At 43.5% G+C, this 13097-nt stretch overlaps 1 protein-coding gene across 3 annotated transcripts in view; it reads left to right on the top strand.

Annotated features, from left to right (window-relative positions):
• AGT (angiotensinogen) overlaps positions 1–12050 on the top strand; it is a 26555-nt gene extending 14505 nt beyond the window's left edge. For all 3 annotated transcript variants that reach the window (XM_019527641.1, XM_019527642.1, XM_019527640.1), the window contains exons 3-5: positions 8161–8425; positions 9135–9279; positions 10558–12050. In XM_019527641.1, the coding sequence (XP_019383186.1) occupies positions 8161–8425; positions 9135–9279; positions 10558–10746 (599 nt within the window). In that variant the 3' untranslated portion in view covers positions 10747–12050. The remainder of the gene's footprint in view (positions 1–8160; positions 8426–9134; positions 9280–10557) is intronic.
• The last annotated feature ends 1047 nt before the right edge of the window (positions 12051–13097 follow it).

The following is a 13097-nucleotide window of genomic DNA, read 5'->3' as shown; positions in this document are numbered from 1 at the left end:
GCGTCCAGCCCCTCCAGAAGCTCTCTAACCCGGTCCTCCCCAACCTGAGGTCTGAAGGCAATCCCCTCGAGTCCGGCTTCTATCACAGCAGGGAAGTCCCGGTCCCTGCACAAGAAAACGGAGGTGAAGAATTGGTTAAAGAGGTCCGCTTTCTCCTCTGACGCAACCACCAAATTGCCCAGCGTATCCTGCAGGGGTACTGTAGGATACGCTGGGCAATTGTACTGTAGGGATATGGAGTAAGAGAGGCACCTCCTAATTCAGAGAGCTCATAGTCTAAATAGGGAAGACATTGGGATTAAGTGGGATCAGGTGACTATCCCAAGGTCACAGAGGAGATGTGAGATAGAACTAGGAACTGGTGCCAGACCTCCCAAGAGTCAAGCCAGTGCCTTAACCACAAGGTCACACCCATGGTGTATGCCTATCACTGCTACCTGAGCACTGCGGTGTAGTCAAAGTCCCATTAGGACAGGGGCAGGCAAAATACACTAGGCCATTCTATCCAGCCTGTGGGGTCCCTAAAAAATTTAGTAAATTAATATTTATTTGCTTCTGGCTGCCTGTCAAAGATGACAGGAGCTAGGGGCAGTAGGACCCAGGGGGAGCTGGCAGGAGCCAGCAACAAGGCCATCCCCGCCCCGCCCCCAGCCTCCTCCCACCGCTGCCCCCCCAACTGGAAACCTCTGCCTGCCCCAGCTTTCACTGCTTCACTGCATGTCTGCTCCAGCACCATGTGGCCCCAGCTGCATTGCTGGATCATGGGAGCATGGGGCTGTGACAGTACCTGGGGCCAGGAACGGGAGGTGTGTGTGTGCGTATGTGCACGTGCAGTGAGGGAGGGGGAGAGAGAGACTGAGAGAGCAATGAGACAGAGACAAAAAGATAGAGACAGAGAGATAAGAGTATATGTGTGTGTGTGTGTGTGTGTGTGTGTGCGCGCGTAGTGAGGGAGGGAGAAAAAGAGTGTGTGTGTGTTCATAGGATGAGTCCCACAAGTACAGCCTGCCGTACACACAGAACCCTACCCTCACACCACTCACACACCACAGTCACCCTTGCCCCCACAAACCCCATACCCACACCCTATATATCCACATACACACCCCCACATGCTCCCTCACCCCACACACCTATCCACTCCCCTACAAAACTCCCACACACCTATACCCTCCCCAACCTCCACATACTCACACAACCACAGCCCGCCCACAAACCTATACCCACTCCCATGCCCCCCCAACAATATACAAGAGTAAGACTTCATTTTAAGCTATTGTGCGATCATCTCTATGTACACTACACAAGTACATGTAAATCAGGACAAAAATATTTTTTTAAATCAAGTGAATGAATGTTGTGGAATGTTCAATCTTTAGAATATAATTTGGTATTTTTCTGGTTCTGAGATGGCAAAACCCCTTGCTGAAAGGAGTATTCCTGGGGGCAAGGGGAGGGACTTCTGGGGTCAGGACTTCCCATCCCAAGAGGGTGGTCAGGGGGTTGGGTACCTGTCAGAGGGCAGGGCCACCCATGTGGCCCTCGACAGCTTGCCAAAACTCAGTAAGTGGCTGTCTGCCCAAAATAATTGCCTTCCCCTGCATTAGGAGAATACCAGACTACAGGTGCAGGCAACAACAGCAAGACAGGAAGTGCCATTGCACAAAGTCAGGGGGACTAAGGGGAACAGGGAGGGACATTTCCTCAGAATAGCTGCATACAGATCTTCAGTGTGCATAACAAACCAAGCACACCCTGCCACTTTGTTCAGTGTGCCTGTTGGCACTGTGCAAGGCAAGGACACTGAAGCAGAAGCCAAGCCCAGATTGTATATCTAGTCTGTCTGTGGACCGCAGAGGCCTTGAAGATGGAAGTCTATACTTCCAAAGATGTGCTGCCTAATAGCCATGTGCTACTGCACTGATATACTGGCCAGGAACAAAGCCATAGTTTAATGCTTAAAGCAGATATTGGCATTTTGGTGCTTATGGCCTTTAGTTGGATTTTCAAATGGGCTCAAGGTTGGCTTAATGGCCAACTCAGAGGGCTGTTTGCCCCATCTGGAGCTCTACCTGTGATGGAATGGGAACAGAGTTAGGTCCCCAGACATTTTTATGAAACAAAAGTTTTTTACTTCAGCCAGTGATACAAAGGAATCAAGTGGCTGCAAAGAGCAGCTCGAGCAACAATCAAAGTCCAACACACTGTACATGCCCATTCATAGCAAAAACCAGGACCAGGTTTTTGCAGTGGCTGAGATGCAGACCTGGGAACTGGCTGATCTGAGTTCCCGAAGTTTTTGGTAAAATTTTCCAACCCCCATAAAAATTACTTAAGTTCCCCTTTCAAAAGTTTCCATTTTTTTAAAAAGATGCCTTTAGGCATTTAAAGGCCTAAATTCCCTTAACTTTTAATAAGGCATCAACTGTCAGCCCAGGCACACAAGTCACTTTTCAAAATGGAATGTCAGTGCTTTTTTGAAAATCTGTCATGCCTTAATATGTGAGATGGAGGTAAGATTCCCCACCCCCCTGCAGTGGGGGATTTAATCCTTTATCTTTTGTAACTGGCTTGAGATCTTTAGATGAAAGGTGCTGGCCCTTTGAGGCAGTGACCTAGTCTTCATTCTTGTTTATGAGGCATTAACACAGTCTTAGCACTGTAGAAATAGCTGGTATTGCTATGAAAAGCTGACCTTTTAACTCAGTAGAAAACTGGTTATTTAGCAGTTATTCCTTTGGTGTTTCGTCCTGTGTTGGAAAATCACCATCTGATTGTATTTGCCATGTCTCTCTGCTTCCCTGGTTCCCCACTATTTTCTTTGCTGTCTTAGGAAAATACACTCATAGGATATGTCCCAATGAGCACGCATGTGCGTTTCCCTAGGGACAAAAAGAAGTGGCACATATTTGCGTTGCTGCTAGTTGTCCCTGGGGAACACCATGGCACATACGCTCTGGTGTGGGGCAAATTGCCCCGGTAGGGTAGAGGAGGCTGGGGCCAGCACCTGAACTGTCCCCAACAGCTTTACCTGGGGTTCTGGTGGCCTCCTGGGGCTGCAGCAGCAGTGATCTGGATGTACGGAGCCTGGCCAACAGCTGGACCATACATCTGGCTGGCCAGGCTCTGGTTTCATGCGGTACACGCTGCTGCCACATGCACTGCAGTGCTTTTTCTTGGAGCACTTTTTTTTGATAATGAGATTTCCTGGTATCTAAATTTGACTCCACACTACAAATATGCAGCATGGAGAACCAAATCAGATGAATGGGGTGCATTTTGCGGTACCTCAAAAGCCTTTGAGGTGCTGCAGAGTACGCGTGCATTCTTGTGTGGATGCACTCACAGGCTGCGTCTGGACATGCAGGGGAGTGTGGTTTGTGGCACCACAAACCTCTTCGGAGTGCCACAAACTGCATGTGGTGAATGTTAAAATGTGTCAAAATTTGCTACTGAGATTTCCTGGTACTAAAAAAAAAAAAAAAAAAAGATATCCAAAAGAAAAAGCAGCACAATTCACGCATAACAAGTGTGCACCAGCATACACAAAGGCCGGGCTGTCCAGAGCAATGCTGTAGCTGCCAGCCAAGCCTCTATACTGCCCAGCCTGTGCCCCTGCTGCTCTAGGACACTAGGTAAGACTGCTGGGCCAGCACTGGTGCTGGCCCTAGCTTCCAGCTCTCCCCGGCTTCCAAGAGCCAGGAAGGGCTTCGCAAGTGCAGTTTGCCCGCAACAAAGCACACATGTAGAGGCATGCACTGCAGCAATTGGTGCCACTGCAAGCAGATGCCCCTGCTTATCTGGATACAGCTACAGATGGCAAAGACTTCACATGTTGAAGAAAAGCAGTTCATGCATGGATGAATTAGAAACAACTCATTCTGCAGCCCAACCCTAGTCTTCAGCATTTTTTGACTGGAGCATCCATATTAATGGGGAATTGTGAACTTCACATTCTCTAGTAAATGCAGGAGAGGAAAATACTTTGAATTCTTCTAGAAAACACTAAATACAGTCAGTCATAAGATATGACCTGTAGCAGGGAGCCAATTAGGCATGGGCAAGGTTTCAATATTCTAAACCTTCATTTATTCTTAAGAAAGGCCTTAATAAAGTCCACATTACAGCATACCTGGTGGTACAACCACCAACTGCAATAAGTGACTACTAACTATTGTATGGCCAAAACAAGAACCATAAAAAAATATCTTTTGTGGGTTACATTTTAATACAACATTTATTGGCACGAGAGGCTTTGTAAGTTGCAAAGTAAATAATTAAAGCAAATGCCTGAGAATAGACAGTACTGGAGCAGATCTGGGTAGAGCGGAAGTCAAGACATTTCCCCTCAGACTCTTTTGCAGTGGAACGTGGTTTCCACAGAAAGTGTCTGTGAAAACCTTGACTTCTCAATTGGGGAAAACAAAGAAAAATTGAAACCCCCCAAACCAAAAATGTACCAAAATGTCAATTTTTTCCCTGAATGAAAAGTTATTTGACCAGCTCTGTTACACAAGCATAACATTTGTGTAACAACATATAGAAAACTTGAAACAGAGAAGAAAGATGGGTCCTTCCCCAGGTTGCCAATCTGCAGTTTTAGCAGGCTCTGGTAGCCTCTGTGGTGTTTACTCCTTGCTTTCTCTTCACTTTCATTTATCGATATAGGTATTTTTCTTTCAATATGGTGATAAAAATCTTACTCAAAGGCACAGACTGCTCTGAGCTGACAGAGTTGCCCCGCTATAATAACCTTAATAGTACAGCTAAAGAAAGGCTTTATCTTTTTTGCATTAAAGAAGTGTTCCTCTTGTTTTATTTTCACTTTTTTGCAATGTTTCCTGTTTCAAATGCTTAGAAGAACTAGGGTATATTTAATGAAATGTTTTTTGCCCCTTACGTCTACTGAACACAATGACATGAAAATCAGACTGTAATAAAGTCTTATTAGTGTGTTGATTGCCTTTCAGCACTTATTAGGAGTGAATGTTTCATTACCACGTAAATGGAAATACCTCTCTTTGTAGGCAGAATGCCCACTAGAAATAAACAAGACATGATTCCTTTGCTAGGATGCCATTAAATCTACATTGTGTTATTGAAGTTAGGGGTGTGAGGTGGATTTACAGTGGCTGAAGGCCCTGACACAATTTTAATGGACTTGATCCTACATCCAAAGTCCATGGCAAAGCTCCCAAATGTTACAAACAAGCAAAACCAGGCCCCAAATCCCCTATAGCAGGGGACTCCATGTGCTGAATGAGGGTTGCTGGGCTGGCATGTCCTGCATGTGGGGCTGGACCAGTTGTGCGTGCTGCATACAGCATAAAAGGCCAGTATGGGTCATGTGCTGCATGTACCATCCCACCACACTGGCCCTGAGCGCTGGCTCATGTGGCCCAATGCAAACTGGCTTCAGAGCCAGTGCTTGGGCCAGTCTGGCATGGGCATCTCTTGCAGCCCACACCCTGGACTGACCTTCAGGTCTGCATGAAGAAGTCTTGGAGCTGAGACAGGTCTGCACACCAGACTGGCTCTGCTTGCTGCATGCAGTGCTCAGGGTCATTCTGAGACCCTCAGGGCAGATCATAGGGCTCCATGGGCCACTGTGGACCATATATTTGACACTCCTGCCCTATAGGAAATAATATTTATATTGCAGAGGTAACTCAGTGTCTCAGTCATGGTGATTTGTTTGTCAAACCCAAAGCTCTTCAACTACAAGAAGCAAGCAATTAGCTGTCTGCTACATTGAGGCACCTCATTCTGGAGAGCTACCTTTATGCAGTAAGAACAGGGATCTTAAGATCCATCTAAATAATGTCCCTGGTCTGATAAAAGGTGCAGAAAGCAGTTTCAATATAATCTGCCCACTCCTAAGGGAAGTTTTCTCTTCGTCCAAAGCATTTAAAACTTGGTTCATATCCCTTCCAAGCCTCTTTAAAAATACTACTGATCACCACTCTGGAGATATTTATCCTATTTGAAATCTCTGGGTTTATCTTGTGAATCATGTTTGCACACTTAACCAGCGATAACATTGTATGGCACCCTGCATCACCCCTTGAAAGGATCTCAAGGCATCCCAGAGCACCATGGCTCCCTGGTTGAGAATTACTGGTCTAAGCCATTCTTAAACCTTGTTACAGTCATCTTTCTTGGGGTCTTGCAAGAATGAAGTCCATAGCCCATTTGAAAGCAATTTTTAGCAATTTAAATTTTGCTTCTTTTCAGTCTCAGCTCATGTTCCCTTGTTCTTGTATTATGAGGAAAAGGTGAACTACACTGGCTAGTGGCTCTCAATACTTTGCTATTTCACATATTTCTTCTAGATTTCCTCTTAGCCATTTCTTTTCTATATGCCAGTTACACTGTGCTTATTGCTCTTTTCATGGAAGATTATTTCAGAAACAAACATTTATACTGAAACAGTCATGTTGAGAGTGAATTTCGTGTGCTAAAAACGGCCTGGTTTGCTCTATTATAAATGTAAATGTCCTTAGCATCAAAGATTTGATTTATTAATAGAGAGTAGCTCTAGGTTTGAACAAGTAATGCTCTCCATTAATATAATATTAATGCATGGATTTTATTTAATCGGGTTAAAAGATAATACCCCTCTCCACCCCAGTGCTTTATTTTCTAAAATAGGGCTTCACTTTGCTCTTTTTCACCTGCTTGCCTTACTCACAAGAGCAACCCCCACATGAGTTGCAGACAAGCAGGGTTTGATCTATGGCTATGATTAGGTTGTGAGCAGAGTTCATGTTGAAACTTTAACCTGAGAAGCAGCAAAAGGGGTAAGAGACAGGAGATGGTACTTACAGCTTAATGAGGAAGAAAAAGGTTATATTTAGAAGGTGTTGCAGGACTGCCCCTGTAGCCTACTTGGAGGCAGTTAGCACTTTGGAATCCTTAAAGTTGAAGTTGTTTTCATTGGCTAGGGACAGACATTCATTGATTCAATCTTTGCATGTTAGTCTAACCTGGCTAGGCTGAACCAGTTGGTAACTGTATAGACATCCCCTCTGAACTGAGGAAATGCAGGCACATGCTTGCAGTGGCTTGGGCTAGAAGCCAGGGGGGGTGCTAGACCAGCCCTCCCTTCCCTTCTATAGTGCTGAGTGAGGAGGGCATGGCCAGACTCTGGCAGGACACTCTGATTAGGGAGAAGTTGCCCTCCCTTGCTGCTTCTCTGACCAGTGACGGAGCCAGCAGGGAGTTAGACAGCATTTATCAGCCTATCAGCCAGACAAAAGCCTCTCATTGTACTGTCTGCCTTTGTCCTGTTGGCCTTACACAGACATGCTTCAACATTAGCTAGCATACCACATGCAGGGTATGGTCCACTTGCTTGAACAGTGGGTGGTGAGGAGGGGTGGGGGGCAGGGGGAAGCCAGGCAGATCCTGCTGTGCCTGCAAATCTCTGCCCAAGCTCCAGCCAGGGAGCAGAGGGGCAAGGCAAGCCCAGTTCTCTGGAGCAGAGCCCCATCCAAGGCTGCAAAGCATCTGGGATGCTGGGAGACTCTGGTTTAAGTTAACCAGGAAGGATCATTTTCAGCCTACAAGGAACTGATCCTAACATCATCATTTTGCTTTGGTGATTTTATCACTTGTGTTTGTCTTTAGCTCTGGTGTGGAAGGGAGAGGACTTCTCCCATAGTTTCATATTCCCCTCCTGTCACTAGCTCACCCAATTGCTTCTTTGCATCCTCTCCTACAAAAAAGGCAGAAACAACCTGGCTCTGTTTCTGGACCCTTTTGCACCCTCAGTAGATGTGGGGCAAAATAGGGATAACAGCAGCCAATGTATAGAATGTGGGGGAGTAGAAGAGGCCGAAGATAGGGCTGCCACCCAGGACTATAAGCAAAGAGTGTGCAGACAGCTGAGAGAATGGAAACCCTAGTGGCTGAAAAAGGGCTGCTTGAGAATAACTGCTGAATGTCCACAGTGGTTTTAACAACAGCCTGATGTTCCTTCAATCTGATGTTCTGTCAGGTGTCATGTCATAGATATACTAGCCTTTGCCTAAAGGTACAGTCACAGCAGCTGATCATGTGCCAGCAAAGCAGTCAAATAGGATTTTATAAATGTAGTTCTCTTTAATCACAATATGTATTGTTTGAATTCCTTAAAGAAAACTCCCTTGTGCTTTTCAGCCAATCTGAAGAAAGCTTCCCAACTGAAAGAGCCCCAGGAGTTCTGGATTGATTCCAGCACAAAGATTTTGGTGCCTATGATGTCAGTAACTGGATTATTTCAGTACAAAAGAGATGCCAGAAAGCATTTTTCCATCACCACAATCCCTATTACCAAGAATGCGCTACTGGTCTTGGTACAGCCTATCAATGGCAATGACCTGAACACAATAGAGTCCGAAATTTCTTTGCAATCCTCCGATTGGCTGCAAGACCTGTCACCAAGGTACATTTTAAATATACATGCAATCTCTAACAAAAGTTACTAACAGAACAACTTAATGGTTCATGCTAGCCCAACTCCTAATAGCTGGAGCACAGTATAACACTCCTTCCAGAATACCCATGCAACTCGGCTATTTTCTCAGTACCCAGGCACCAAGGAAGTTTCTTCCCACCCACAAAATGGTGGTCAGGTCACATGTCTACAAGCATGATGAAAACAAATAGTTGTCTGTCCTAGCTAGTGAAAGTGCAGGAGCTCGAGTCACTATTTTGCTTCAACTTTGTGTTGTCCTTTCCATTTATTTGTAACTAAGCTTATTGGAACCAGGATTTCAACCCAGAAGTAGATGGGAGTTTGGCTTGAGCAGGACCAGAATTTCATCCCAAGTATTTCCCTTGAAAGGAAGAAACAAAACATTTTATATAAAGCAGTAATCTATCAAGATGAGTTACTCATTCCTAATCTCATGACTAAAATGCTTCACTGGATTAGAGCCATACTGCACTCTTTTCTCAATCATGACATGCAATGAATTACAACATGCATTAATTATTGGCCTGTTACACCTGATAACTGCATTGTACCTCTGCTTGAGCCTCACCGTCTGTAAGACCCATGGGCACCTTATGGGTGGAGAAGGGGGACTTCCTCAGAGAGACTGGGGAATAAGTCATTAATATTGTTCCTTCTTTACATATATTTTCTACAGACGGATTAAATTATCCTTGCCACAGTTAACATTAGAGAGCACATATGACCTTCAGGAACTTCTTGTGAACATGAATTTGTCTACCCTGTTGGGGAAGGAGGCAGATCTCAGTAAAATAAGCAGTGCTAACCCCACAGTTGGAAAGGTACAGTATGCACTATCAGTATTTTTTGAAGTCATTCTCTTCAACATATATCTTTTTCAATTAAATATAACTAAATCAATTAAATGCCAGTGGTGTGGGACAGATGGCCACTGAACTGAAAAGGAGTGAACATTCTGCTAATCGGAAGCTGCAAATATAACTGCTATTATCTAACCACCTCAGTGTCACAAAAATCCAATTTGAGGTTACATTGCATTTGGTTTTGTACAACTGCATAAGATGACATGATCCTTATCCATTACAAGTCAGTCAAAGTTTGTCTAGAAACAGAAGTACAATTGGCCATGTTTAGCCTGCAGTGTACAGTTCAAAGAGTAAACCCTGCAGTGCTGCGCGGGGGCTGTCCAGGGCCCTCTCTGAATGCTTTGGAGCTCATAGGTAGAAACTGAACTACCTTTCTAGGAGTACACTGGAGTAAATTATTTGAAATCTGCAACTGAAAGCACTGTGTTGTCAAGAAAGCAACTACATATAGAATTGGGATGAAAGGGATTTCTCTCTCTCTTCTATCTGTGGTCATCAGACATGCTCTTTTTTGAAGTAGCATTAATGCAATTGAAAGCACTGAAGAAAAACTCAGTCCATCACTGACTAATGTCCAAACAAATATCTGTCTATATATGATATTCTGTCTCATGTACATCTTATTTAGTTTATCAAGGTGTATATTTACCCTGCTTTCTGAGTGATTTCAGACTAACATGGCTAACTACTGGTGCTTCTAACATACCAGTTGACCACTGTCTGTATGGACGTTACTAATGCCTTTTCTTTGAATCCTTTAAGATTTGATCCTTTGGAAGTTAATATCCAAATAACTAAGGCTTGAGAATGGGGTAATTGTCAAAGTTGAAAAAAGGTCATTGAGCAATGGAGGGAAAGTGTTTGCAGTTTAAGGCAGATTTTATTGCCACAGGAGTGTCAACAATGATTTTTACCTATGTATCAGTCCTCTACCCAGAACAGAGGGCAATGGGGCTGAAATTCTACCCTCATAAAGTCTATGGAAGTTCTGCCATCGGCTTCAACATGGCCAGGATTTTATCCAGTCAAGCTTTGACTAGATGAGGCCATCTAAGTCTTTTATGTCAGACACTCTCAGGCCTTCCACAAACATTGGTAAACTGCAACTTCTGGTGTAGTTACTACTTACCTCTAATTCACTAGTTACTTCTTTGGTTGTTTCTTCATTTATGCTTGCTTTCATTTATCACCTCATCTGGAGACTCCAGACTCACTCACACATTTGCTTTTCAGGTTATAAATAAGGCCTTTTTCAAACTGAACAACCTAGTAGATGAGGTGGAAGACCCTTCAGAACAAAATGAAGATGTGATGCCCATGGAAGTTACATTGAACAACCCATTCCTATTGGCCATTTATGAGGAGAATTCAAAGGCAATGCTTTTCCTTGGCAGAGTAGCAAACCCACTGAATGGTGTTTAAATGCAAGGGAGGGGGAAATGGAAAGTTCATAGATAAGCAAAGCATCTCACATTTCCAATCTCCAATTCATCTGCTGCTAGAATCCTCTTGAGCTTGTGTAGTTAGGTTTAAAATAAAGCAAATGGTACTCACAGTACAACTTTTCACAAGGTGCAAGGTTATAACTAGCATCTTATTGTTTTTCTTCCAGTCAAACACGCATTTAATAGGAGAAAAAGTTATTTTTGTTCACTGCAAACGTGGTTATGGCAGCATGAGTAGCTACATTAAAGACTGCAGTTTTAGGAAATTGATGGTTCAACATAATTGGTGTTCAGTAAAGAGAGTTATCTTCAATGCTTTTATAGATTTTGAAAGGTTGGTCAGATTTGAGAGGCATACTTGTGCAGCACAAGAAGTATTGAACAAAATCAGGACTTAAAAGGATTTCAGGTTAGATCAGCAGTATTTTTCCCTTAAATTGCTGCTCATAGTACATGGCATCCATTTGGTCATACCACTTGTACCAGTTTTACCTTGAGATAGAATGAGCATGCTTTGGGAAGGTTTAAAATAAAGGGTTTTGTTTCGGGTAACGAAATGAAATTGGAATATGATCTTACAACCCATTAGTATTCCTTTCTTTTTAATTATGTTCCACTGAAATCCTTCTTTAGACATAGATTAAGAGCTATTTATTTTGGATTTAATGGAAAAGATGACTATTATGTAGGGTCCGGATCTATAAGTCTTGACTTTTATTGAGTAGTTTAAGCTCAATTAAGTAGTCCCTTTGGAAGTACTTTGGGCTAGTGGTGTAAGTACCAGTTGGGGGGGTGCAAGGGAGACAGGGAACGACCCATCAGGTTCCTATGGTCCAATCCATTTCTTACTATAATCAGAGGAGTTTGCTTGTTGTTTCTAATCAGAGTTTCTCAGGCTCTTGCACTGAACGCCTATGGAGGCAAGAACTATGGTCCAGTGGAAGTGCATGGAAGCTTTGCCACTAATTGCAGTCAAGTCAGGGTTTTATCTTGTCTCCACAGCAGTCTGCAAATGCACGTGGGCAACCGATCGTACTAGACAAACAGTAGAGTACTACAGAACATAACCTTTTGTGTGCCCTAATGAATAAAAATAATACAGCCAAACCTGGATATACTATTCGTGGCTTTTGAAATCACAGCTTTATATTTATTTGATTCTGCTGCACATAGTCCAGACACCGTAACATTCAACATTGTGCTTGCATTGTATACAGAAGCAAATCTTATTGTAAATATGCAAAGTAGGGAAAAAAATTAAATAAAACATTTACAAACTGCTTTCTCAGTACTATAGTGGAAGAGCTTATGCACAATATGAAACTAAATCCCCTAATTCATACAACAGGTCATAAGAAGTGGGAAAGGCACACCTTAAAGCACAAGCTGTGAATTAGCACACATTAGAAACCTAGCTATAATTGTCAGCTTAAACACAGGCAATTTCCAAAAATGTTCAGTAATGTCGTATTTATTAGGGGCGGGGAAACCCTAATCTTATCCTTTAAGAGAGGTGCAGGGCTGCATCAGTGATAACCAGAAATTTTAGCCCACAAATGACTTAATTTTTCTTGGGAGGACTGAGATATGTATATGTGGGGAAAGGGGAGAGGAGGATAATGTATTCAGAAAATTGAACTCTCCCAGCTATGCTGCTAGGGAGCTCTGTGAGAGAAACAGCAATAATAGTACTCAGGAAATTGTACACGGTTGGGTGAATCCCTGCTCTGCCCTTGCATGACGAGGGAAAAAGCACCTAGCCCTCCAGGAGCTGCATGGAACAGTATGCCCATGGAGCAATGTCACAGGGAGGGAAGGAAAAAGGAGCATGCAGAGGAAAGAAAGATGTACTGAGAGAGGCAAGGGAGTTAATCAAAACTGGGAATGGACAAATGCTGGCTCAAGCACTGCAAGAATGAAAGAGGTTTTGAAGAACCAGGAGAGACTAAATAAAATTCATCTTCCTCAGCTTGGCTCCTAGTGCGTTACATTTTTAACTTGATTTTATACGCCTTCTTCCTAGAAATCCAGTAAAACCATAGCAGAGAAACGTGAATTCTTTTCTGGCTCAGGCACCAACAGGACTCAGTGCCAACTGCACAGTCTTTAGTACCGGTGATGATGCCCAAGCCAGCAGAAGCCAAGATTGATTTTCATGCTTATGGGTGATTTGCAGAGCTAGCAATTAGAAGAAGCTATTATCTTTTTACTCCTATGCTGGAATGTATTTGTGCAGGAGTCACTGAGTGAATGATTGGGTACCCTATGGTACTCTACATTATGCAACTGCACAGCATGCCACATAAGCACCCCATTAACAACATCAGC

The sequence above is a fragment of the Gavialis gangeticus genome, unplaced genomic scaffold, assembly GCF_001723915.1.
Source record: "Gavialis gangeticus isolate Ggan-Ray unplaced genomic scaffold, GavGan_comp1, whole genome shotgun sequence".
Lineage (NCBI taxonomy): Eukaryota > Metazoa > Chordata > Crocodylia > Gavialidae > Gavialis > Gavialis gangeticus.
The sequence above is the reverse complement of the archived record's forward strand: the minus strand, read 5'-3'. Positions and strand labels throughout refer to the sequence as shown.